Genomic DNA, 27188 nt, shown 5'->3' on the forward strand with positions numbered 1-27188 from the left:
ATTAATTGCGCAAATTGAAGCAAGACGTTTCGAAGTATCAATTATTGCCATAATGTTTCGGACGATTAGATAAGAAAGGAGTAACAATACGGTCATTTTATTTCCCAATTATTTGTACAAATGTATTATTGTATGTATTGTGTATTTGTGCAAATCTTATCTTATTTTAATGGTTTAACTAATCGTAGCTGAAATTACTGTACTGAATTACAGAAACAGATCGTTACAGAAGGATTTGATGAGGGAAATGATAAAATGCGGACGCAAAATATTATGTTAACTTATTCAATTGTCAAATTCAAGTTCTGTCATCTTAACAAAAGCATTAAAAATATTAATAATTCTACCTTTTACTTCGTCTTCACACAGCCTATGCGATCTTTGGAACTTCTTCGGAAATTCACGTCCTCGCAGACATTTATATTTATTTATTTCTATTCTTTTGTTATTCTTAATGCTTTCTTCTATGTTCTTTATGGCCATTTTCGCTGACGCGTTTTCTTTTCGATTCCTCTTTACGTCTCTTAGAGGAACGACTGTCCGATACAACCTCCTCATTCTGATCTTCAGTGTTGTGAGCCTTCTTGCGACTCGATCGATGTTTCTCGGACGATGCCATGCTCCGAAAACTCCTCGCACTGGATCTTTCACTCTGTTCTCTTTTATCGCGCGAGGATCTCTGCGATCGTTCTCTTTCCGTGGAACGGCAACGTTTCTTCTTCGAGGCTTTTGAACGACAATCCAGCTCGATCTCGGGAGACTCGGACCACCTCCAATTGCGATCTTTGTCATCCTCATCTCGAACGGATTCTTCCCATTTGGATTTACTTCTAAAAAATAAAAAATAATTTATATTACATAAAAATATAATTAATATAAATATTACATAAAATATAATTTTGCGCGATATAAAATAGAACGATGACTGACCTGTGTTCACTTCTCTTGCTGGTGTTCGCGTCCTGAGGAGTGTTCTTCAATCTTCGGGGTGGACTTTTTATACTGTACTTATCGTGCGGATTTCTCAACGTGTGAAGAAAGTTGCAAGCTCTGCTACCCTTTGGACACTTGGCCATCCCGCAGACGGCGCTCCTCCACGAAGTTAAATTAGCGAACTCGCAGTTGAGTTGTTTGCCAGCGTACCAGCGTCCCTTTAAGTTTCTCCAAGCTCTAGCTGCTTCCCTCTCCGTATAATACTCCACGTACATATTACCGCGCAAATGGACCTCGATGTTGCAACAACATCTCAGCGTCTTGATCCTGCCGAATGACTCCAGTTCGCTTATCGCGTCCTCGTAGAACTCGCGGAAGTGATGTCGCGTCTCCGAACTTTCAAACTCGAGGGCCACGTCCGTGTCATATTCCGCCGAGTTTTTCTCGAGGGAGAAGTGTGAGTAAAATCCGGGCACCATGATCACCTTGCTCAGCAGAACCCTGCGATGATTCTTCGAGCACGCATCTCCGTACCTGGAAGCGTTAAAAAATTTATTATAAATAAATAGTTTTAAATAAAACTATTTATTTAAACATCCACTGGCGAATAAATTGGAGTTATTAAAAATTATATAAGAAAATAAAAAATTTTGATATATATTCTTACTATAATTTTTCCCTCATCTTTATTATATTTTATTATATTTTTAAAAATATTATTATACTAACCGGCAAGCACCTGTTTTCGTAAAGAATGGACAAAGATCTTTGCTAGGTTGGCTATCGACGACTTCTCGCAGAGGTTCAGGTGTCTGCACACCATTATCGATGTAATCGTCAATTTCCTTCTGCAACTGCTCCTGCTTTCTAAATTGTTCCTCGCGTTTCTGTTTCTCCTCTTCCTTCTTCTTCTGAAACGCTTCTTGCCTAGCCTTGAATTCTTCGAGATTCTTCATCTGCTGCTCGAGTCTTTCCTGCTCCTCCTTTGCTCTCTGTTCCTGAAGAACTTGCCATTCCTTCTGCGCTCTCACCTGATCGGTTAAAAGACAATAAGTCAATTATTTATATTAGATAGACTAGATAATAATTTGTTTTTTAATTTACATACAATAAAAAAGTTCGTTGACATCTACGTAAAGTACTTTTTCAGTTATATGAATGAGACTACGATTACACGTATCGATAATCGATTATACCAAGCATCGATGTTTGCGCAGGAAAACAAATGAGAAACCTTAGGAATAAATTTTCAGAGATACGTAAGGAAAAAGTATTTTTCGTTAAATTATAAATGGACTTTTTTTTAATAGAATTTTAATAATTAAAACATTCGACGTTGAACATGAAGAGACTATGCAAACAAATTAAATCGGAAATTGATTAAACAAATTTTTAGCTGAAGAATAAATAATTACAAAACATTTTTCTTTTCTTACTTCTTCTTTCAGCCAAAGTCTCTCTTGTTTCGCGAGTTCTTCCTGTTCTCGCGCTTCCCTTTCCTCTTCCAGTTTCTCCTGCTCCACGCGCCAATTCAAATAGTCCGCGTCGCGCTCGAGTGCTGCCCTCAGCTGGTCTTCCTCAGTATCACGCTTCTGTGCGGCTTTCCGCCGCAGACGTCTGCGACGTTCCCTTTTCGCGATGCGACGCCATTGCCTGTGGCGGAGCCTCGTCGAGCGAGTCTTTTCCATCCGGAACACTGGCAAGTACACTGAACGACGCACGAAATACCGGAAGATAATCACGATCGAAACAGGCATGCGGCCGACCAACGACGCCGGTGTGTACACATCTCCGACGCCATATTGATTTCCAGGCAACATCGAAGACGCTGGTAGTCGTCGATACACAGAATTCTGGAACGAACGATGATACGATGATAATATTGCTCGTGATTCTTGGTGCGGCGTTGAGTTTTGTTTGAAATCTCTAAATATTTTTGAAGTTGATGTTTTGTGATTTTACCTTTTGCAAGTTATTTTTCTATTTTTTAAGTCTGATTAAAGCGTGACGTATCATATGTTACACAAAATCGTCGATTATTGCATAACAAAATTTAACAAAATGACACGTAAGTGTCTAACTGAAAATTTGTTTCTCGCTCAGTCTCGGTCGTAATAAGGTATAACATGCTACTGATTTAGGTATTTCATGAACATCCGTGCACATTATTTTTTGCATAGTAAATAATGAGGAAAAAAGAGCATAGGGAAACTTTGTTGTCTACTTTGCGCCAGTAGTCTACCGTCTACGGTACTGGTATTCCTGGATACCAATCCAGCCTTTGACAGAGTAGGGAGAATTGATTAAAAGACAGCACTTCTGCGAAGTTCTAGTAACATGTTTGCGACATTACCATGAGATGGAGTTACCATGATCATTTTCGAATTGAAACCCGTATAAGCCGTTCACAAAATTCTAGTTTTAGCAAACGAGCGTTTTCTTTACAAATTTGTAGACTGACATCATAATAAAAACTTAGTTCTTAAGGAATGATATGTACATATTCCTTTCTCCATTTAAACACATTTAAATAAATGATTGACCACGTGCTGGCTAGCAAGCCGCAACGTAGAATATTTGAAAAATCTTACATTGTGTAAACACATGAAGTGCGACACTTAATGTAACATACCGAGATTGTTTAATAAATGTTACAACTGGAAATTCTTCCGTTGCCTAATAAATTATCAATAAACATTTATTCAATTCGTGCTTACGCGTCTTTCTTCCGACAACACTCCTCGGAATCTTCACCCAATTTCCTTATTAAAAACAAACATGCTCGTTACGCTCCTGAACCGGTACCGTTATGCTCCGAGTTGGCGGAGCGTTGAACCATGGAACCGGTACAGTGGAACCACGACCGTCATTCCATAAGACGCAACCGACGAGTGTGCTCGAGTTGAAGAAAACAAAAGGCTCACTACGTGCGAACAACTTAGTCTGCTAAAATGAGTAAATAACGACGACACTCCGCAAGTGACTACGTGCTTCTGGTCTTCCAATTTCGTGCTTACCTGTAAGAGCAACAGGTGACATCAGCGCATTCCGTCACACTCGTCCGTGCGATCAACGATCGACGGTGGAACAAAATGAACAATTCGTGACCTGCCGATCGGAAGATAATATGGAGAAAGCAAGGAAGGAGAGCGAAAATGAGAGGAGAAAATCGAAATTCTGGGCGTACTTGTTATGGTTGTTCGGCGGACTCTTCGGAGCGCATCACGTGTACCTTGGCAGAGATGACCAGGCCTTCGTGTACATCAGCACGTTCGGTGGCTACATGGGCCTAGGCTGGCTCAGGGATATCTACAGGATACCTGCGTACGTGGCCGACGCGAACGACGATCCGGCTTTTATTAAGGATTTTAAGCATAAAGTCAAGACCAATCGAAAGGTAAATATACATTCGACGCGCGCATTTAAAATCATCGTTGCTGATAAATGGTGAACGTTCTTGAAGACATCATGGTCTCTATTAATACTTGCTATCATCGTTATTAAATTTCACCATGTATTCAAAGAACCGATGACGCTGCTTAATGCATTCGATTCGCGGATTTAATTAAATTAATGACAAATACATGGCGAGAGGAAATTGAAGACCGACTCTGCTTTATAAATGACGAAATCGGACTGTTTATTTGCAGCCGCCGTTCTCCACGGTGCGCTTCGCGGCGGAAACCGCCGTTGCCTACCTATGGGCCGAATTATTCAACAGCGCGATCCCGCAGGATGAGGTGTACGGTATTAATTTCAGGCATATGATACTCCTAATACCAGCCGTGATTGCACTAGGTAAGAATCAAAAGCTTAGAAACCTCGTTAATAATCGTAACGACACGTCGCGTCGCTCGTTTTCTTATCATTCATTTGTTGCAAATTACGTTCCCTCGAATGATAGTGCTTTAAGGTCACGTTACGCGATGCAGTCGCGGAAATATGCACTCGTGACAAATGAAAGATACAAAAGAAGCAAATATAAAAAATTTTCCTTGTCCCATATTCTCTTCCCGTTCTTCAATTTTCATGAAGTTTTAACACTTTTTAATATGGAAATAAGATTTTCGTAATTAAAATATTATTGTCACGATAAAGTAACATGAATAACTAGAGAAAAGAAATTTTAGAAGCACGGAAATTTTAATAGTCTTCACTCGATATTTTGAATCCATTTTTTGAAGTATTTTGAAAACCAATCATTTTGAAAGGTGTATGGACGGTCGGGAACATCGGCAGGGAACAAGGTTCAATATGGATAGCACTTATCAGCGCTTATCTTTTGTACCCCACTTTATATTACATCGCCGACGACTCCATGTGGCTCTTCCTCATGGTGATCGTCTCAAGCCTGTGCTTCGACACCTTCAGCAAGCAGTGGCGATTGAAACCAAAAAAGAAGAAAAGCCTCGTTCGCCGGGCGACGTGCTTAGGCTTAGCGATAATGCTCTTTCTCGCCGTGATCGGCAATTACCTGTACTTCAACGCGGTCATCACGGACAGCGAAGGCGAAGAGATCAAACTTTCGGAAGCGATACAGCATTTCCTCACCTCGCCCATATGGACGGATCTCAAGGTAGGCCCTTGGATGGCGTTAACTTCTTGAAGCGTAAAGTTCAGACTGATTTGTATGCAAATGTCTGTTGCGCGTCAGGCGAGTCTGGAAGCCACGTGGAACCAGGCTAAGCATCAAGGTTTCTGGGCAACGTGGGCACAACTGGTGGACCTTACGGATCCTCGAGGCGAAATAAACGCTTACAAGGTTGGCGCATTTTTTCATTCGCAAAGTTTCATTGGATCTTCATATCAACTTAATTTGGTTAAAAAGTTCAGAAAAAATATATATTATTTAACTAACTTTACTTTTACTCATCATTTTGCAGGTCCTGGGTCTCTCGCAAACTGCTTCACAGACCGAAGTCACGGCGCGATGGAGGACTCTGTCCAGGGATAATCATCCTGACAAAGTCAAGGGGTCGGAGGAGGAGAGGCGCAAGGCTCAGGAAACATTCATGGAGATCCAGCAGGCGTACGAAATCTTGTCTCAGGCGAAGAATCGCAGGCAACGACGGAATCGCCGGTCCGATGCGTGAGCGTGCCATTGACTCAAGAATCAGTGAGAGCACGGCAGCATCCTCGATCTCTCATAATTCGCATCTGCGATGACAGTATTCGGATGAAATAATCAATAATTAGTCCAATCACAGAATGAAACAGTTGATTAATAAGACATTTATTTAAACAACCATCTCTGACGATAACTGCATTGATATAAAATCTCGTACGTAAAACGCGTAATATAAGTCAGAGGGAGACCCGCGATGCGGCGGTTCTCCCTCTTTTCTTGCTCCCTCCCTCGCTCAATCGTCTTCGATCCTTCAAACCGGTAAAATTCCGCTTTCGGGCTCATACTTTAAATTATACATTTGCGATTTCCGGGGAAAATTGAAATTCCATTTACCGGTGTGATGCGGCGGGGATGAAGAATTCCTCCGGTGGAAAATTATCCACTATCACGATCGCCCGATACGCGACCCTCGGCGCGACTTCTCTCGATTCCGCTCCGCCGCGATCCATCACACAAGCTCGAACTAAAAATAAGATTTGACCGAACCGTCCCGAACGTTTATGTATTCGTCCGTGACGGCGATTTACACCGCGAAAACAATTTCGAGTAAACGTGACGGCACTTCGAGCCACCGTCAGCTGGCTAAATTGTGATTTATCGGGAGCGGTCGAGCTATCGAAGGTCTTTTTTCTTTGATCTTCGTGCATATCCGCCGAGAGAAATGCATCGTTAATATTTCTTGGCGAGGTAAAAACGGAAAACCTACTCTACTCGAAGGATTCGGCGACTCCGGACGATTCCGATCGATCGATCGGTTACAGGCAACAGTGGAATCGGATAACACGTAAATATGATCTCGAACGGATCACAAGCACTCTCTTGTCTTGTCTGCGCTGCCTTACGTCAAGCAGACTTGCATAATCTTCCTTCACGATTGTTTAACGCGAAGCGGACGACTAAACGCGGCCGCGGAAGCATTACGCTAGACTACTTGCTCTTCTTCTTCGAGCGCGGCGGTTTCGGGATGGAATTCTCGATCTTATCCGTAAAATTCGTCCCGTACTTCTCCGAGGTCTTCTCCAGGAAATCCTGCGGCGAGACTAGTGTTACTCTGAAAGGAAAAATAGTGCAGGAATATTTGTTTTAGAAATCCAGCATTCGCTCTTTACTTGATCACAGCGAAATTATTGACCCACATAATCAGTTTAACGAAGATAATTTTTACGCTCTTCGATATGTCTTAAAAGATATTGTCTACCATTTTTAATTAATTAACTAATTTTTAATTATGTCTAGAAATTTCAGCAGAGGATCGCTGTAATTTCTAGATATTAATTAAAAATACTTCTATGTAATTCCGTTTTCTAATTAATTTACCTTAACTGGGGTACGCTCAGTGGCCGCAGAAGGCTTTTCACGACGGGTGACGGCTTCGGCAAGGCTGGACTGCTCGCACAAAGAGCCGCGCTGGTGAGCTGCGACACAAGCGAGAAGGTTCGGTCGGGGCTGGAGGTGGTGCGGAAGACTTTCCTTATTTTCGACTTCAATCCTGATGGTTGCGGCAGAGGGGCAGTAGGTATAGGCGTCACCTAAAGAATACACATAATTATCTGATTTATATGCATAAGATCGGCATTTTGTGTATTATTTTGCATATTATTAATATGCTGCGTGCGAGGAAGATCCGATTAGGAGACTCGATATACCTTTCCCTGTAAAACTTTCGCGGCCAGTTCGGGCTCGCTGCCCCAACGACAGGATGTCGTTCTCTCCAACAAACGATGCCTCGCGAATCTCTCGATCACTTCGGCGCACATGTACCTGCCACAAAACCTCGCCCATTGTTCGGCCCTCAAGCCTCTACCGTGATCACGTAGCGTAGGATTTGCACCTATAAAGACACAGGAGATTTTTAGATAAATAAATTATTATAAATTAGCCTTGTGTACCCGGGTAATATATGATTGTAATATATAACTTTATTTATATTGTATAATATAAATAAAAATTGAGAAATTACAAATAATAAAAGATTAGCAAGAAATCTACAACCATGCAATATAATGTAATCATATTTTGTGCAACATTGATCATTGAAACGGTATCATCAAATTTAACACTTTAATTATTATTTCACAAGTTATTACTTCATAAATTAGAATTAGTCGTCTAGTATTAAGCAAGACATACTTAATCGCTTGCTTGAACTCACCCGCGAAGAGCAGAATTTTCGCACACTTGGTTCTACCTTGAAGGGCGGCTTTCATGAGCGGGGTGAAACCCAAGGTATTTCTCGCGTCCACCTCGATGTCCGGACATCTCTGCAGGAGGATGTTGAGGCATTCGGTCTGTCCTGTCCGCGTAACACGTAACGTAACAAGGAACATGTACTGGCATCATCGATGTGCTCGTGCGCTCTCGCACGAGCTCGTATATTTCATAACTCGCGATATTTTCGCTCGGAACGTTTTTCGACGTAATCGACCCGATGCTGTGCGTATGTTACGCGAAGTGCTTCGACGTTCCCGCTATTTTCGGCGTCCGTGACGTGACGGGATCTCCGTGCCGGCGCGAAAGCTGCCGGCTGATTTGGCATTAGATGCGAATCCTATCATTTCTTAACGGCGTTTACAGTTATTTTTAACGACGCGTTGTTATATCTCCATGTTATTAATATTTGTACAAAAATATTACAGCTCTTTCTTACAGCCGATGGAAGTCAAACGAACAAGAATTTACGTGATTAATGCCTGCTTTTCATGAATCGCTTCGTTATCCATATTAGCCTTTTGCAAATTTTCTATTAAATTAATATATTTCCCTTCCATTACATATATTAAAAAACAAGTGCAAAAGTGGGATGAAGACATGGAGTAATGAATAAAACGTGAAAAGGGAAGAGAAATGCAAATTACGACTTTATAATAATGTTCACACATCAAATGCTTTGACTTTGAACTTAAATAAGCGTCTGAAGTTCACTTCATTCGGTTATATTTTTATGTCTATATTATGCGACTGTGCGACGGATGTATATAGGATCCGTTTGCAGCCACGTGGCCGTTTACTGCCTTTCACGAGGATATGATCACGCGGCGGAAAAGAAGCAGAGGTAAACAGCGAGGTGAATTATGCTCTAAACCAGCCGGGACTGCTCCCGCGTGAACAAATTTTAAAGATCCCTGAGGAAACTGGAACGCACCTTCGACGCCTACTCCTCGCTCGCGCGTCGATTGATGCAATACTTATTCTTGCAGCTTTCTCTGTGACTAAGCCATTTTCGCCTACTCTCACGGATTTTGCCAGAATTTTATTTTTGAAGCACCAAATATGATTGCACCAAAGATGATGCTCTGAGTCACGAGAAAAGGCAAGCAAAGGATATAAATATCTCAATATCTATCGATCTCAATATTTCTCAATAATAGTATAAATATAGATATCTCCAATTGAAAAGATCATTCATCGAGGGGAGCAATACATACATTATTAATATTAATATACATATCGCTTTAGCGAGTATCGGTGATATCATGCAGCCGTGATAGCATATAGCGAGTTAATTCAAGCGAACGCTTGAAATAGCAAAAATGAGATTCCGGGGAATTACAGGATCAACCGGATCAATTCTCGACTCGTCATTGGCACTTTGCCTACATTATGCGTATCGCGCTATCACAGGCCGCCGATTCGCCGCGCGTAACTCGATATTATTCATAACGTAATCAATCACTCACCGGCCTGGGCGGCGAAATGGAGCGGCGTGTTACCCTCGTTGTCGGGCAGGTTCGGGTCCACGCCTTCGAAAGAGAGCGCCAGCTCAAGCATCGCCGACGCGCCGTTCCCAGCCATGTAGCTTATGGCCGTCTGCAATGGCAAATAAATGAATTCCAAGTTTAGTTCACGCCGAAAGCATGCTCGTTGTTACATAAACTTGAACGTTCCGAACGAAACGTTATTCACTCCTCGGCCTTTCCGCACTCGATTGCCAATGACTCCTTCACGCGTTTGACCGTGACACGAAAAATCATGCGGTTCCACGGCACGCATTCCGCAGATTTAATTCGCTCGATCTCGACATCGACGACCGAACGCGCGTTGAATCGAATTTCGAATTAAGAATCACTTGCGCGATTCTTCAGCGATTCAAATTTGTACGCTGAGAAAGTGATCGCTTTCACTTGAATCGCTGGATTTTTTACGTAGCAACACAGTTCGAGTTTCTAATCGGCATTATTTAATGCTGTTCATTGGTTGCTATGCTCGATTGACGTATAAATATATTGAAACGAAAATCACGTTTTCATAAATCTCGATTACATTGTATAAAATACGTGACACGTTCTCCCGCAGCAACGTGTTCCCTTTCCGTCATTGTTCCCTGCCTTCGCCGACATCAAGATGCACAATGGACTATCCGTTAAGAATCAATTTATTAAGTGGCTATTGACGTTTCAACAACGTTATTGCTTTGCTTGCGTCAGCGTGTGCCAGTATACAAACAGATGTTAAAGCGCGGACTATGCCAACAAACGTTCCGAAGAAGACGCATTTGTTTCTACGACGACTAGCAAGAATCGTAAATGTAAATCGGTCAACAGTGAGGTCTTTCCTATTTTAAACAATAGAGAATACAAGAAACGTTGTCTCATTTTGTCTGCAATAAGATTTTTATAATTCCTAGACATCTCTATCATTTCTAACTGTTACTCAAAACTCGCTTCCCTTCTCTTATCTGCTCTGTAAAAAAGTCCACAATAGAATCTAGGACAAGATTCTATTTATAATTTTATAGTGCCGTATATTCTGTTATATATTCCGCGCGCATTTCGGTTCCTCGAATATTTCCTATGTTACACGGCGGAATTATAGATAGAATTCTATCCCACATTACATCGCGCGAATTATGGATCATCTAAAGCGAGCTTGATTCGCGGGATTAGCTCAAGTCGCTAAGTAGATCAAAACCGAAATGCACAATCTGGTAGAATTATAACAGAATCATATTATCAGGCTCTTGTTACAAACGCCTATCCACAATTATTTCAGCCATTCGCGCTTCAAATAATTCCGCGAGAATGATCGCGCGGAGCGCGCCCGACCTCGCGCGGACTCTTTGATCCGCAGCCTCGCTGAATCATCATCGCCGGCACTCTCGTCGCCCTCGTGTCGCTTAAGGAAATCGAACATCTGTTCCATGCCGTCTCAGGGTTGACACGCAACTGTCGCGGTTTGTGCAATGCACGCAACCGCGAGCGCAGCTTCCCAACATCCGTTGTAACTCGCGATCGCATCCGTCCTGCTCCACGTGCGCGACCTTAAATGAACGACGGCGTCGCCGTCGCTCTCGGGGTTATCCGTCACAATTACCCGGGACACCTACGCGCCTCCCTTCATCCCGACCTTAATGCGGTGTTCGCCGCGGTCGAAGGTCGACCGCATTCTAGCCGCGACAGAGGAGACGCCGTGTGCGATTCCGCTTTAATTGCGCCGCGACTCCGCCGCATGCGGAATGCGGTCAACGCGCGAGAACTCCCATACGAGATCGAGATTACACGCTTTCGCGCGGATCCTCGGGGTATAAGAACGCGATGAGGGGCACGTCGATTAACGACGTTAACGACGTTAACCCTTCACGATTTTTCCCATCGTTGTGTGAACCAAAGTTGACTATTTTATTCGTGTATTCGGATGAGCGCACGTTGGATAAGCGTTTGCCTTTTTTTTACCTCTGTCAATTGATCAAACTCGATATATATATTGTTACGAGAAAGAAAATTAAGTAGTAATTAAGTAATATTGCATTGAAAATGTATAACAATTTTTAGCATAGATATTTTTAGATAGTTCATAATGAACACGAGCTATCAATGCGAGATGTTAAACTCGAAGAAGTACGATTTTTCGAGATGACGCTAATTACAGTGTCCGCTGACATTCCGCGAACATCCGCATCTCTCGTCGCGTGTAGTTGCTGTTGGCATTGCCTGTCACTCGAACTTTTCAAGCAAATGAATGGTACCAGCGCTAAAAGCAGCTTTACTAACGTTCCTCCACATAGTTATATTAGTTAGCACACGTCATACTTTTTGATGGAATGATAATATGTGCCTTTTGCTAAAAAAAAGTTCATAACTTATTATGCTTATTCAGCGCCAAGTGTTCTGCAGATTCTGCATTCGGTGCGATATTTAATAGCTCCTTAATTAAACGCGCGCGTGTCGCGAAATTGTAACCGAGATACAGGCCATTCGAAATTCATCGAGAGGAAACGTATTCCGAAGCATTTTCCATATTACATGTTCACCCTCGAAACGCAATCTTATGTCTCTCGGGGCGCGATTTTACACCCGGCTTATTGCAGAAACGGGCAGAGCCGGGTACGGTCGAGTAATTCGGTACTTTTCCACGAGGGGGTCGCATGTAGGCGCTAATGAAACCACCGCATGCATGGAATTTTTGCGGAATCGCTTCGACCAACCGAGCGAGAGAATCGGAAAATCACCGGACTCGTCCAGGATGAACTGGTAGTCGAATCTGTTTTGTCGGATCGATTTTCTGCCGCTTACTCTACACCTTGCCACTAAGCGACCAGGAACAACCGGCTAATTACACGGTATTTCGTCAGCAATTAGCAAACTTCTCCGGGCATCGCGTTAATTATTCTCTATTATCTGATCGAAGTGCACTGCAGTGCGAAACACGAAACAAAAACGGATTCTCTTTGGCCCTCACTCGACAAACGTTTTTTGGAAAAAGCTTAAAAAAGGATAACACGGAAAGTCGTAGAATGGCATTGCTCCAGTTTCGCGATGGTCGTAACTACGACAGAAGCTTGAACATGATAGATCATTCATTAGGTGAGCAAATTAATTCGATACTTTTACCTTTTTTAGCTGTTTCTTTATAATAGCCATTTTACGAAATATTTAATTTATATTTATATTTATATTTATATTATAATATAATATAAATTTAATTTATATTTAAATTTAAGTATCGCAGTCTTGAAGTGCTGTTAATAACATTTAAACATTTAACGCCACGTAATATAATGTAAAACGCCATGTAACGCCAATGAAACAATAAATTTAATTGTTTTAATAAGAATCAAGATTGATTAGTGTTTAAAAAAATACTGAATTAATTTATATGTCTAATAAATCACGCTAACTTTCGGAATTTAAACCTTCATAATAAAGTGATGAAATTTTTGACGTTATTAATATAGGAGCTGTTTCCAGTTTAATTGCATCCGGCCGATAAAAAGAGCGGCGTTACGTGAGTAACCACGTGATGTTCATCTCGACACGTCAGTTAACTCCACTCGTCAGCAATCGTCGAGAGACCTGCAGGCGGTTTTCGCCGTTGTCGCGTGCATTTTTGCATGACGCGGGGCCAATCATTCGAGGAGCAAAACCCGCGCGCATCGCCGTCCCGGCCAGGCGATTTAAAAATAGACCCATTCGAAGGCGAAATTTGTTTCCTGCCGTCGCGCGCGACTCGCCCGGCCTTAATTGCGATTTCATCGATCGCGAATCGCGCGCAGTTAATTACGGATCGCCGCCGCCGGCTTTTCAATCCGTCGGATCCGTTTAGCGTGATCCATTTTGCAAACGGCTATCTCGCGCCTCCGATGGTGCAGTTTTCGAGGAATTTTAGCGACATCAGCACGGGGTGTCCGGGCTCTGAAGCCAAATAATTTTTAATTCGGTAAACGGATCTTTTGTATACGTTCCCGTGATCGTTCGTGCGCTTGGACCGTTCCACTAGTCTTCTCGACGATGAAGTTTAACGCAGTTAAATGCAGTTTTTTACTATTTCGCCGTATTTACACTACGCGACGAGAAAAGAAACGATAAACTAAAGTAACATAAAATTACGTGGATGCGATGATAATTAAAAACTAATTAGATTAATTAGGAAATTTCCACTCACCCTGCCGCTACTATCGACCACGTTGACGTCCATGCCTTTCAGTCCTACTTTTCGGGCGTGCGCCACAATTTCCTTGAGACCCGTGTCGTCCGCCTCTCTGGCGGCCCTCAGGAGGGCCGTAGGGCCCCCGGAGGGTGTTTCCCACGAAGGAGGCACTTTTGATTTAATTGTCTCTTCACGCCCGCGGTCTGCAAAATTTATACATTTGATGGTCTTTTTACTTTCTACCTAATAATTTTCGTTAAAGCTATCACACTACTAATTACGCGAGTATATATGTTCTGTATATATTATTCGTCTAATATATATTATTATAATTATTTAATACAGCTTTAAGTATTATACAGCTATACATATATTATATTTTATTTTATTGTACTATTAAAACTCCTTATCATCTCTTGACGGTTTAAAATTGACACATTATTCGAAATTTCACGGTTATAAATTGCAAGCGACGAAGTTCCCGATATTTTTAGATCAATGCTTCCTTCATTATTAAATTACTCGGAAATTTACTTCATGCAAATCATAATTCGCTTGTTAGGCGCAATTTGTCACGGCAATTTGTTCCAATTCATTAAAGCATCAGGTTTGAAAGCTTCCGCATTGATTCGAGATATTACTTTGACCCAACATAAGTGAAATGAATGTTTATCAAAATTTAAACATTGCTCTTATCTGTTAGTGCACTAATCATGAGTGGAAGTCAATTTTCCGGCGCTAATTGAACACTCCGACTCGCGCGTCAACGCAAAAACTTCTTGCAAGTAAAAAATCTTAGCAAGTCTTCACGCTGCTTACGTAATAATAATGATCAGTACCACTCACATCGCATTATAATGTATAAAGCAACAGTGGGTTTCAGAACACTTCTCAGAAAGTTCAATTGTTTAACCAAAAGAAGAATGGAAAGAAAGCAAATTTCATCATTATGTAAAACTCTTCTCTGATTCTAATAGAAACAGCATATAAGTGACTTTACAAGTACATCTACAAGGAGGAAATGTGCTTAATTTATTAAACCTTTATCAAAACTCTGTACTTAAGCTAAACTTTTACTATAAGCTGTTTTCCAAACTAAATAACAAATAACTAATACACTATCCCTCGATGAAACCTAAAACTGAAGCTTCTCTTTAAATATGGGAACCAGTAGAATTCGTGCGCGTGAAAAATCAAAGTGAAATGCCACCGCACCGAACTCACCTTGGAGCACACCCTTGCGGTAGATCTTGGCCTCGTGGACGGCAGGTTTCCGGTACGGCGCGCGTTTCTCCTCGAAGCTAGTATCGGAGCTGAAGGAAACGGATTTCTTTACACTGACGCCCTTCTTCTTCCAGCTCGTGGACAACGTCTGAACGCTGGACGATTGTCGCACGCCGCGCGGTTCCGCGTCGTCGCCGTTCGACAGCAACGAGAAGTATCCCTTCAGACCGGGGTATCTCGTGGACGAGGAACCACGGAGCTCGTAGCCGTTGATGGCCGACGACCTGAAGAGTTTGGCCGACTCGTCGTCCGGTGAATTCCTCTCAGCGAGTTTGCTGGAGGGATGATACGTCAGGCTCGCGAGGAAGGCGGAAGACCTCTTCAGGATGCCCTCCTCCGGCACCCGTCGCAGCGTTCTCTCCCTCGCTGGAAGACCTGCATAGACCACGGGTTCTATATTCAGCCGGTGTCATTTTCCGGGAACGTCTCGCGGCATCCTCGTGCCGGTTGCGAGCTTAAATAGATGCATCTAGCAGCGAGCGGATATCGGCGTGGATTGTCGCGAACATTTCGCGCGAGCACCACAACTTTCGTACCATCGGATCGCGTGTGGAACTTGGCGCGCCGTTAGAATCGATATTTCAAATTAGAATGCGGATCGATAATGAAATTGTGTTTCGCTTTCGTTTCAAACTGAGTTAACGAGTTACGTCGCGCGGATTTTTGCCGAAAGTAGAAATTTTAATTACGCAAGCGCGTCGAAATAAGTGTCCCCTCGGAGATCGCACGTTCCGCTGCAGTCTATCGTGAGATTTAATCTCGATAACTTTAATCTCGATTTCGATTTGATAACAGTTTCGATTATAAGCGTTTCATGCAGCGAATGAAACTATTTTATTAACTGTTTGTTCTACTTTGTGATTGATGTGTGTTTTATTTAGTTTCGTTTCGAGAATGGGTTCGCGGTGTCGAAAACATGAAAAGGTTCTGCTTAACTTTGCTTCATTTACAATTCTAATCAGAAACTGGGCGATTTCCATCAAGTACTCTTGTTTCGTCAGTAGCAACCCGTGGGACGAGTGGGTAGGAAAAAACAGAATACCACGAACGTCACCCTTTCTACAGTCATTACAGAGTTGTAAAAGACATATATGGATATGTTAATTTCCTATGGGAAATTAACATATCCATCAAAAATAATTGCATGGCAAAATGCCGCGTGTTTAGAATAGCACACAGCTAAGAACAGCCCGGCAATTTCTCTACTTCGGATCAAGTAGAAAGACTGCCAAATATACTTGGATGCGCAGATTACACAAGATTTAGTAAAAAGTAACTACAAAGAATTATTACCGAAACATATTGTATAAATTGACACACGTTTATCCATAAACCACTAAAGAGAAGTACCAACACTCACGGATTAATTAAAGTTTTTCAAAATTAAATAAAAAGGCAACAATCCCGATAAAAAGTAAAAAGATAACAGGCAAAGCAGAACCTTTGCTCGCAGTGTTTCGAAATCATGCAACGCACCTTCCTTTAAGTCCTTCGGAACGGAAGCGGACTTGATTATTCCTCGCTGAATACCCCTCGAGAGACTAGATCTTGTCGAGTCCTTCGGCACGTTCTTAGACTTCTTCGACTCCTCTGCGACGAGGTTGCCGCTCCGTGTAGACTCCTCTTTGGAGTGGAGTCTCCCGTTGACGACCGGCGACGTCCGCTTCTTGGTAGCGACGCTGGTCGTCGTCGTCGTCTCACTCGCGACGCGGTTATTTCGAGCGAGTTCGCCCCTAGAGGCGACGATGCTGTAGTTGTTAACGCAGGCAGTGCCCGATGTGCACTTTACGCGTCTGCGTGGGCCATTTTCTTGCCACCTAGCCTGCTGCTCCTCGAGGATCCGTCGAACTTTCTGTCGGACGTGCGAAACGGCGGAAATTAATCTCCAAGGAAAAGCGAATTCATCGATCCGCGATCTGCTTGCATTTAATAAATTTAGCATTTAATTAACCAGAATTAAATTTCAAGCTCTATTTAGCTGCATTTTTGTTTGTTCAAATGTTTTATTTGTAGATTTCTTTGTTTGGAATTAAAATATACTTTTGTCATTTTCGACATCTTTTGTTTAATCTCACGTACTTAACAAAACTTTCATAGTTGTGAGGAAAGCAGCGCTTAATCAGATCTTGGTAGAAAAGTTATTTTAGTTTCTAGTCATATCCAATTTTTAATCAATACTTTATCTCTTCTAGTACATACATATATAAGATGGTTTATAAAATAAAAGTTAAATTTATGATATGAGTCGGATATTAATATGTACTCTTATATACAGCCACACTTTAGTCCTGTGTTCGATTTTAATCATTACCAAGAAAATCTTGATCAAGTACAGAGAGAAAACTTATCTCCGATCATTAAACAGGCACTATTATCAGCAAATACAATTAAATGAAAAAAAATAATAAATTTTCCGCACTGTAAATATCACCATTCTATCTACAAACCACGCTTGTCATCGGAGATATTCTACGGTTTGCTTTACACTTGCTTCTATTCTTCACATTACGAATTAACCACCGAGGACGTCACGAATACCGAAAAAGCGATTAACGAATTACACGCACTCTGAAATGGGCTGTTCTTTTCTTGCGAATCCCGTCTCTGACGTCGATCACGCGTCGCCTTCAATCGCCAGATCCGCTCCAGTCGCGCGATCCTCCTCGGAAAGCGACTCGCGCCTTCCTGATGGGCTCGCAAGACGTACACGCGAGAGAGTTCTAGCCGGCTCTCTTTAAACGCGCTATTTATATGTCAGTTAAGCCTTCGCGTCGGTCGGTGCCTCGTGTGTGCACATACACACACGCGTTATTACCGCGCGGATGTGAGCCACGTTCACGTTTCCCTAATATGTTCACGAGCATCTTCGTGTGGTTCATCTGTTGCGCACTTACGCGCGATTTCGGCGCACTTCCGAAAGTTCCGCGAATCACGAAATGATCAATACAAAATGTTGCGATCCATAAAGTCCGAGATGGAGTGTCGTCTATAAACCTCCGTTCTCGTGTATGTGTGTGTGTGCGAAAGTTGGATCGTTAATTAAAGCACACGCTTGGTACACTACATGTACATATTACATTACTTTCTAAATAAAAGAAACAATTAATAAATTATACAAACAAGAAATGACATACGTTACTTTCGGGAATTGCGTAATGACTCTCTCGGGATCACCTCAACTTTTGTAATTTATTCTGAAGAGAAGTCACATCGATAAGAAACATTTACGCGTATACTTAATGTCTACTGATACCGTGTGGTGTATCAACACAGAGGCATTCGGTGGTATCAAAAATTCAACAAAGTACTTCTTATACCATAAAAGACACTTTTGAACAAACGCGATTAGAGATGCTTAACTAAAACGCTGTTAAACGTCGCTGCTCTCTTTACATGTACACAGTCAGGTACGTTTCCGTGCGAGCACCACACTGAAACCGGGCTTCATCGGGACCGGCAGTGGCTTACTCCGGGAGCGATTTGAATCGCCGGTACGCGAAGACGCCGATGCAGAAGTGCCTCGCTTATTATACGCGCCCACCACGCGCGCGTGGTCCGCCTGTCACAGCTGCGGACTGTCTCCTGCCTTTTTTCCTCCGGAATAATAATCGCAATTGTCTGCAACTTGGCGGCTTCGCGTTCAATGCGACGGAGTCGCGATACCGCGCGCCGACACTTTGCGGAGGAGTCGCGCGTCCCGCGAGATAGACCACTACTCTCGTTCTCTCTCGAGGCCGCGAGACGTCGCGCGACCAACCCGTCGATGATACGCGTCGACGTAATGAAAGCGAGAATGCACCGCCAAAGAGAGAGAGAGAGAGAGAGAGGGGGGGGGAGGGGGGAGAGTATGAGAGGAAGAGATGCAGAGCGAACGAGAGAAAGAGAGAGAATAATATATAGAGCTTACTTGCTGAGCGGTGGTCGGCTGTAGAGTGGAGACAACAACGTTGTCGCTCCTACCGGTGACCATGGACATGGTGGTGGTGGCTTCGTTGCTCGCCACGAGTTTCACCCTGCGTCCGCCTACCATCGTCGAAGGTCGGGGTTCCATAAAAGACTGGAAAAAGTATTCGCTTGATAATCATGATTTACTAACGATTTGGTAGTCGGAGTTTCCATGGAGGGCTCGGAAAAGCATTAGCCCGTAAGAATCATGATTTAGTGGAGCGAGCGAGTGGAAAAGTGGTAACCCGGTATTAATGCGAGACGAGAAAAAAAGAATGTAACATTGGATTATTATACTCTGTTCGTTTAGATGGATGATTACGGTTACAAAGTTGTAAAATTTCATGAGAAGGATTCTCCTTATTAATTAAAATTTCATGAGAAGAATGAAAATCTCGGGATTGTTGGTTCAAATTCTGCTCGATCGATATTCGCGCTCGAGGAATATAATGGTACTAGAGGCTGTATAAATTAAAACGCACTCACACGGAGGGACACTTTTATCGCCGCGAACTCGTATCGGCTCCCCTGTCACGCAAACCTGTCGCGATTTCCGCCAAAGCGCGCGCGTTCAAGTCGCTTCTTCAACCTACATTTCTTTTCATAATTTCACCACTTATCGACACGAGTGTTGAACATCACGAGAAATATAAACTAGATTAAGAATTATTATAATTGTTGCGATTTCTTATAGTCTTTAGTAAACCACGTTAAACTTCTTATTTTCTTCATTTTATTATTATAGTGATAACTATCGTTCTTTATTATATTAACATAACCACGTGTAATGTTCCTTAAATAATTTTAACATATGCTTTATTACATTCTCCGTATCTTTTTACTTTGCATTTGTATCGTTATAACAAGAAATAAATATTGCAAGTGTAAAATATGTTATATATGCTGTGTACGCTGTATAAAAATATTTCGCATCTCAATAATTACATTGTTTTAAACCCCCATCGAAACGAAAGGAAAGAATTTCACTCTGTATTCTGTAGTTCGTTCGTTTCTAATCAGACAAATGCTGCAGTTTCGACCAGGGCACGTTGCGAACTGAACTATTCTTTTTTTTCCGTTTCGTATTCATGCCGGCGTACTGTTAACTTTACGGCTGACGGAAATTACTCGAAATACGTGGCGAAAAGCGGACAAGGCGATCCGGCGTAAAGCGAACCTCACGGCATTTGCGTAAAATCGTGCTTTCGTCTCACGAACGCGCGCACACGCGGTTATTTCGGCGCCGTTACAGCTCGTGGTATAATCCTGTCATCGTGTAGCTATCTGGCCGTTCGCCAATATTTGCAATTTTTCAATGTGTTTCAGCTTATTGATCTTTTCCGGACGTTTTCGGAGATCCGCTGCCGTTCTGTCCGAACGAAAAAAACATCTGCGCGAAAAAACAATTTCGGTGAAAGCTGTATGCAGAATCCTGTTTTTAAAACTCGAGCATTTGCATCTTTCCTTTCTCCTGTAATTTTAAACGAACTTGATGTTAGCGAATAGGCGGTGGTAAGTGGATTTCAATAAGAGGAACGGTTACACTGGTTACAGACTTGGTTCACCCATTAGTTGTCACATTTGGGGATATTTTTTCGCTCAGTAATTGGTAGCACATCAGCCACGCTCTGCAAACGGAACTCTTATAAAATGTGCTATTGTCGTCTAATTTAATCCGAATAACTTGGATAGTCCATAAATAGAGATTCATAAAGCATATTACTAAACTCCTAGTTTGTACAAACGCAACTCAACATATAAAACTAAAAGAAAACAATTTGAAAAATGTGACGCAGTTATCGGAGTATGGATCGTATAAAATTACTGAAAGGTCGTAAATGTAAGCGCGCGTTTTTTGCTACGAAATATTTCGCTTTGAAGCTGACACGCGGTCGGCAAGTTATAGAAACCACGCGTAGCTTATCGGGACGAACTCGCGGGAGAGCAATGGCAATCGGATGCGACCGGTGCATACAGGAGGCCTCGAGATTTCGCCTCGTTTACGTGAGTTGAACGAAACTGGCACGAGCCCGACTATGGTAAATGGGCGCGGAGTTATCGCCCCAGTTATCGAGTTTTCGTCGCTCGATTCCGCTGTGTTTGCGCTCCCCTGAATAGACCGTTTCATATCCCAACAATTGCGTCGCTCTGTGAGAGCTTCCGACGGTGGCCGCGACGTGCACGTATATGGAACAATATTGGATGCTGTAATATACGACGTTCGCGTGCATCCATCCCGTGTGAGAAGGAGAAGCGCGGCCGTTCCTCTGCGCGATGATCAACGGCCGGAAGAACGATCGCGCCGTTTGTCACAGAGGGGTGGAAAAAAAACATCTCTCTGTCGCGTGCGCGCAACAATTTTTGCACGGCACTTTCCACGACGATGAACGTTTTCGTTTGCGCGAGCTTATTTTGTCCCCTACCCCGGGAACCCCCGGAATCGCCGCGGGCCCGATAAGAGCAGCTGATTAATCAAAGCGACGGAACGCTATCGCGATGAAAGATTAGTCGCGGTGACACGTAGAGTGTCATATCTCGCCAGCTCTTGAGGCTAAAATTTCAACAACGTGTGACGTCAGCAGGGATTACCCGTGCATTCTCGGCGATGCCTAAGAAGCGACTTTTGTTTGAGCTTGCGAAAAACACGGGACACGTTGTTTAAGCCTGCAGTTATGCACAAATATCGTACGTGTAGTTCTCAAGATATTTTTATGATAAAAAGTATATCGTCATGCGCGCGGTCGCTCTTTTGCGTCACGCGACAATGTACTCGCAAAATAATCGTATTCACGGATGAACGTACGCAACATAAAATCGTGTTCACAAATCAAGATACTAACTGTTTAATAATAAAAGAAACATTACTTATCATTCGTAAACAATTTAATATTTTATTAAAATTATGGAAATGCTTATACAAGCATATTACAATGAATCTTAATCATCGAGTTCGCGTGGAGTCAAAGTCAGCTAAATTACGCTCGGCGGTGAATGAGCTACGTGCAGTTTTTCGCCTAATTTTCGCGCGGGATTAAATATTTTCTCTGAAATTTAGCCAAACCGGTGGAGTGCACTAGGTGCGCTCATACGCGCCGCGAGTGCACTTACGAATTAATGTTGCTCGTATAAGGAATATTCAGGATTGATGCGCCAGTGGATCGGTACTCGCATTCAACATCGATATCAATATCCCCGATGTACGTAACGCCAAGCTGATTTATAAACGCCTGGCGTCGTTTCGGTCACAGTAACTCCATCGAGGGAACGTCACTGATCAGCGCCGGGCGGAAGCTACGTCTGATTGACTTTCCAGCCGTGCGTGTTTTCTGACATTGATTGACCGTGCTGTATGAGAACGTGCCATCCACCACGGCATACGTAATGTCTGTTTGAAAGCGCGAACACCGATCAGACCTTATCCTGTCATTAGCCGCGCCGCTGGATCTGCTAGCGTTTCATGAAGCGAATCAGCGCGCCGGAATATTAACTGGGTTGTTTAAGATGAAAGGACAAGTGGTGGAGGAAGCATGTATCCTGCATTCGTGATACTTAGTATTATCGATTTGAACTTGAGACCAACACGTTCACCGCGGTATACGGTTGTACCGTAAGTTCATTTCTGACAGAGGAAGACTGTCGCTGTGCAAATATTACACATCCACATATGATCCCGATCTTTCATTAATCTTATTGATTAATCAACATTCCTTCTTGGCAATTTTGCAATTTTGTAACTGCAATTATCCTTGTACGTGTAACCATGTTGCTTTAATATATTCGTAGTTATATGAGTTTTATATAAGTTCTTTATGTAATAGATAAAGAACATATTCATAAGTTTCAAGGAAAGAAATTAATTCGAAGATCGATCGAAAGTCGAAATTACAGATTCAACTTCCTAGCGAATGAGAATTAATGACAATTATATACAAAAGCTATCACAGCGGAGAAAACGTTTAAACGTTATAAGAGATATTTATCGATAACTCCAACAGAGAAAATGTGTTACATCTGACAAGAAAATTGTCGATAAGACAGTCGTTTTTCAGAGAAAGTAGAGAGAAATAGTTATAGGACGCTGCACCGTGTAAAATGTCATCCGGTTGGACGTGACATTTATAAGAAGATCAGACTCATTTTTTTTTACGGCAATCGAGAAATTGATGAGGCTCGCACATCAAGTGATAGAGAGGGAGGCTCTGATAGAAGCGACGGGAGGGTGAGACGCGCAGAACCGAGCACGCGAGCCCCTAATCGCTTCGTCTCGAAAAGAGAAGCGACGCCTTTCGTGCCAAGGTCGGCCACCCCCGACGAGTTCGGCGTTGGAGCAACTTCACATTCATGCGAGCTCCTGTTTTGCCGTGAAAAAATTTCCTCCATGTGAACTACACGGCGAACAGTAACGAACTGGACGCTCCTTCAGAACGGTGCCCAGGCACGCGACTTCCACGAACTGGCTCTGGGGCACAATTAAAAATATAATTTGCTAATTACCGGACGAACGAGTACGTTGCACTCGTAGGCGCTGCGCTACCTCGGGGAAACTAACGAGGCACTTTCATTTATTTCCCGGAAGAAGAGTCCTCATGACTTAACTCGAATTTCATTTACGTCCGTCTGCTTATTGTTTTACAATAACGACACTTATGATCATTCAATCTGCGTCTCCTTTTGTTCACGTTTTCATCAGAAGCAGTTTGAGCATATCAATTTTACGTTAATGATACAAATCACATTGCGTGTTCCACTTGCGAGAACTACTTTCGAATGAAATAAAATTGCTGTTCGATGAAATAATAAAGAACATTTCCTTGCAATCATTTACATCTTCTTAAGTCAGCACGTACCTTGCGAGGAGAATATTATCTGATGACTTCATCGCTAACACGGCAAGTATTATTCGCACACAGATTTGATGGTCAAATTCCAACACGAGTATAGCGAGTGTATGAAGGAAACTCTAGACAATCTGTTACGACGCGACATGACTTATCAAGATTCCTTACGTGCCAATTCACAGGGGTTACTAATAAGTGTTAATAAGTCTCACGCGATATCATGTGGAATAACAATAACGCTCGCTTCGGAGTCACGTGCGTCGCGATGTCGTTGACACTTGCAAGACGCGATCGCAAGCTAAAAGAGAAATGCTTTCTCGCGCAACGCGTTTCGTTGCGGTGCAATACGCGAGTTCAAAGTTTTCCTCGGTAAACATACGCGTATCTCGAGAGACGACACATCACTGACCGGTTTAAATTTAATCTGAAACGGTGTGGTGGCCAAAAAGCTGGAGTCCGTCAGCGTCCCGCTCGAGACCATGACCGTGGTCACTCACGTTGCGATCAGTCCTTCCGGGACACTGAAAGAGAATAAGCCGCATTTTTAATGATCCTCTAGCATCGTGTCAATTCAAAGAAACGTTTGATCCATTCAAATATTCATTTCGTAAAGCAATTATTGAAAAATGCAACAGTGTAGAATAGACTGAGAAGTGCTGTACGAATAAATTAAGAAAAGATATTGCTCTTCTTGATATGTACCATGTCACTCATCAATGAGTGTCGAAATTGCGACGAAATTTCGATCTATTGTAAATTTCAGGTGAATCTTGCCGTAGAGAAGTGTGTCTAGTGTGATCTATCGGCGCAGGTTAATCTCGTGGATGCACTCTGGGTCACGGTCTGAAACGTGATTCTTTCGAGTATCTTGTACTCGGGCCAGGCGCTGCGCCATGCATGTTCTAAATCCGTCTCGCGTAATTAGGTGCCTCGGTTGACAGCGAGAGACAAAACTGCCTATTCTTCGTGCGGCTCCTCCGCGCGCAGGGTCTTGAAATACGTCACCTCGTGAATTTACGATTTTCAATAACGCACACGAAAAATACATTATTTTTGCAACGACTATTGACTAGTTCCAAGATTTGGAAAAAATATATTCAAGATTCATATTGTCTGGTACATAATTGTACAGATACTGGCCTTTTAATAAGATTGAACAAAAAGGAAATGCAACGTTTGAAATGTCATTGAAATAATCAAAGTTATCAGAGCAGTCAAAGTAGATAAAAACGTTAGCGCAATTTACCTTAGCGCAGCCGGTGCCTTCTACTCTTGAATCACGATCGAAATATGATCCCTGCGAGAGTTTCCTTCGGAAACACTGCGACGACGCACTTAACGGCGCGGATCGCACCATTTGCGCGAGCGGTATCGAACCGAACTTGTTTCCGCTACCGACCGACTTCTTCAGATCGTATGCTCGTCAAGGGGTTGATTGGCTACTGGGCCAAAGTTTAAATTGCACCCTCGCACCGAAAGACTCACGAGGGCTGGAGCGAGGCCTTCATCATCACGCAGGCGCGAATTTCAACCAGGTGTTACGATGCTTCGCCGATGGAAAATTAGGATTCGCTCCCGCGCGAATTCCTAGATGCCCGAAAAAGCCCGCGGCGTAATTCTAATTGCGTCGCGATTTATGGCGCCTCTCGTAACACCCTCTCCGGCTGTCTCGCACGCTCGCAAGCGCGCGGCGCGGATTCGGAGCTGATTAAAACGGACAGATCGTTTGGCGATGAAACAAAGCGCCGGCTCGACGGTCGCACAGAGATTGAAACCGATACAAGTCAGCCGAGCTGGATTTCAGCTCCGCGGAAAAATAAATCTTACATCAACTTATTGTCAGCGAGATGAACGCGTGACGATTACTCTCCGCGTGTTTACAGCGCCGAGATCGAATTCATAGATCATAACTCGCCGCAGTTACATTATTTTTTTACAATATTTTTCTCTCGAATGATGTCACTAATGATGATAAATCTATCTTTTACTTCAGAATACAGAGCTCGTATTCCTCGCGTGCTATCTTTTAAGTTCCTTCTTCATAACCGGGACTTTAATTGTTTTATACTGTTTTTATTCCAGAATATGTCGGAGTAAATCCGATAAAGTGTCACAGATATTACAATGCGACGATCACACACCCGCGTGTGGCGAGACAGAATTAAGTTCCTCCGAGCCTCGCCGTCCAGTCATCTAGCCGCTTTCCCGCGTTCGTATTCTATTTTCGCGTCGCGACACGCGGTCATCGTGTCGCGATAGGTGCACGTGCTCGCCGCTTGGTGATCCCAGATCAATTAAAACATCCGTGGCTACTTGAAATCCGACACTCGTGACCACCATAAATAAATCTTGCTCTGAACACGCGCGTGACATCGGTCTGGTTACCTCTTCAAGATCACGCGTCTCGTCATGGCCGTTCAAGCTGCTTTCGACGCCCGACAGCCTTGAACGAAAAACTCATCTACGACGTAAGTTAAGTAACTTCCCTTCCGGTTCCCTGAAACACCTCGCGCGAATATGGATACGTCGCGAGTTTTACATTATGATTCACCATACGCTTAATGCACGCCAACGTTATCCGGTGTTATCATGCGCAATCATAAGCGCGACAGCTGAGCAAACCCAGGGCAGATCGATATCTTCATTGATATTAAATTAAGAAAGAAAACTTTTATTCTGACTCGTGCGAGATGATCACGCTTTCGATATCGATTTTCGATTATCGATGCCATTTACTTTATTTCACGTTTGTAAAATAAAAGGAATCGTTGTTTATCACAAAATTGGTGACGGCAATAGAGGCTCGTTGATAAATGATTTTGATAAATTCTGTGAGACGCTGTTAGCAGGAGAATATAAAGGATTCTCATACTTATATGCACGAGATATCCCTTTCTCGATCTATGTGATCCGGCATTAACTTACCCAAATTACTTGATCAGAAGCCACCGGTAGCAGCCATCAATGTCATCGTTAACCAGAATTGTCGGGTGTCGCGAGGAGCATTTACATAATATTGCTCGGGGACATTCACGCGATTGATGGTCCACCTATTAACGTCGCCGCGACGTCCTGGATCGCTCTCGATCTATTACGATCGACTGCGCCGTGGAAACACGTACACGTACAACGCACGTAGTCCACGTCGGGCACTTCCGAATTGTTATCGCGCATTGTATCTGGCCGTTGCTGAAATG

General features: G+C 42.9%; 3 protein-coding genes across 6 annotated transcripts; 1 reads left to right on the forward strand and 2 right to left on the reverse strand.

The window, feature by feature from the left end:
• Positions 1–81: 81 nt before the first annotated feature.
• Positions 82–2988, reverse strand: LOC105275822 (U2 small nuclear ribonucleoprotein auxiliary factor 35 kDa subunit-related protein 2). Its single transcript, XM_011332954.2, has 5 exons — positions 2896–2988; positions 2370–2786; positions 1663–1964; positions 931–1467; positions 82–830 (listed from the first exon to the last, which is right to left on the reverse strand). The coding sequence occupies exons 2-5, from the start codon at positions 2751–2753 to the stop codon at positions 452–454; spliced, it is 1602 nt and encodes a 533-aa protein (XP_011331256.1). The 5' UTR covers positions 2754–2786; positions 2896–2988; the 3' UTR covers positions 82–451.
• A 1047-nt stretch (positions 2989–4035) lies between these two features.
• Positions 4036–6147, forward strand: LOC105275821 (dnaJ homolog subfamily C member 22). Its single transcript, XM_011332952.2, has 5 exons — positions 4036–4330; positions 4584–4731; positions 5145–5509; positions 5588–5695; positions 5817–6147. The coding sequence occupies exons 1-5, from the start codon at positions 4061–4063 to the stop codon at positions 6024–6026; spliced, it is 1101 nt and encodes a 366-aa protein (XP_011331254.1). The 5' UTR covers positions 4036–4060; the 3' UTR covers positions 6027–6147.
• On the reverse strand, positions 6143–27188 carry LOC105275820 (protein HOS4). 4 transcript variants are annotated; one of them, XM_011332950.3, is made up of 11 exons: positions 26917–27188; positions 24401–24512; positions 19116–19265; positions 16685–17060; positions 15149–15583; positions 13940–14127; positions 9739–9868; positions 8214–8354; positions 7708–7892; positions 7379–7590; positions 6143–7112 (listed from the first exon to the last, which is right to left on the reverse strand). In XM_011332950.3, exons 2-11 carry the CDS (start codon positions 24470–24472, stop codon positions 6989–6991), a joined length of 2013 nt encoding a protein of 670 aa, XP_011331252.1. In that variant the 5' UTR covers positions 24473–24512; positions 26917–27188; the 3' UTR covers positions 6143–6988. The 4 variants fall into 4 exon arrangements, with proteins under 4 accessions (XP_011331252.1, XP_011331250.1, XP_011331251.1 ...); XM_011332948.3 differs by lacking the exon at positions 26917–27188 and adding an exon at positions 25238–25386; XM_011332949.3 differs by lacking the exon at positions 26917–27188 and adding an exon at positions 24694–24843.

Source organism: Ooceraea biroi, chromosome 11, assembly GCF_003672135.1.
Source record: "Ooceraea biroi isolate clonal line C1 chromosome 11, Obir_v5.4, whole genome shotgun sequence".
Lineage (NCBI taxonomy): Eukaryota > Metazoa > Arthropoda > Insecta > Hymenoptera > Formicidae > Ooceraea > Ooceraea biroi.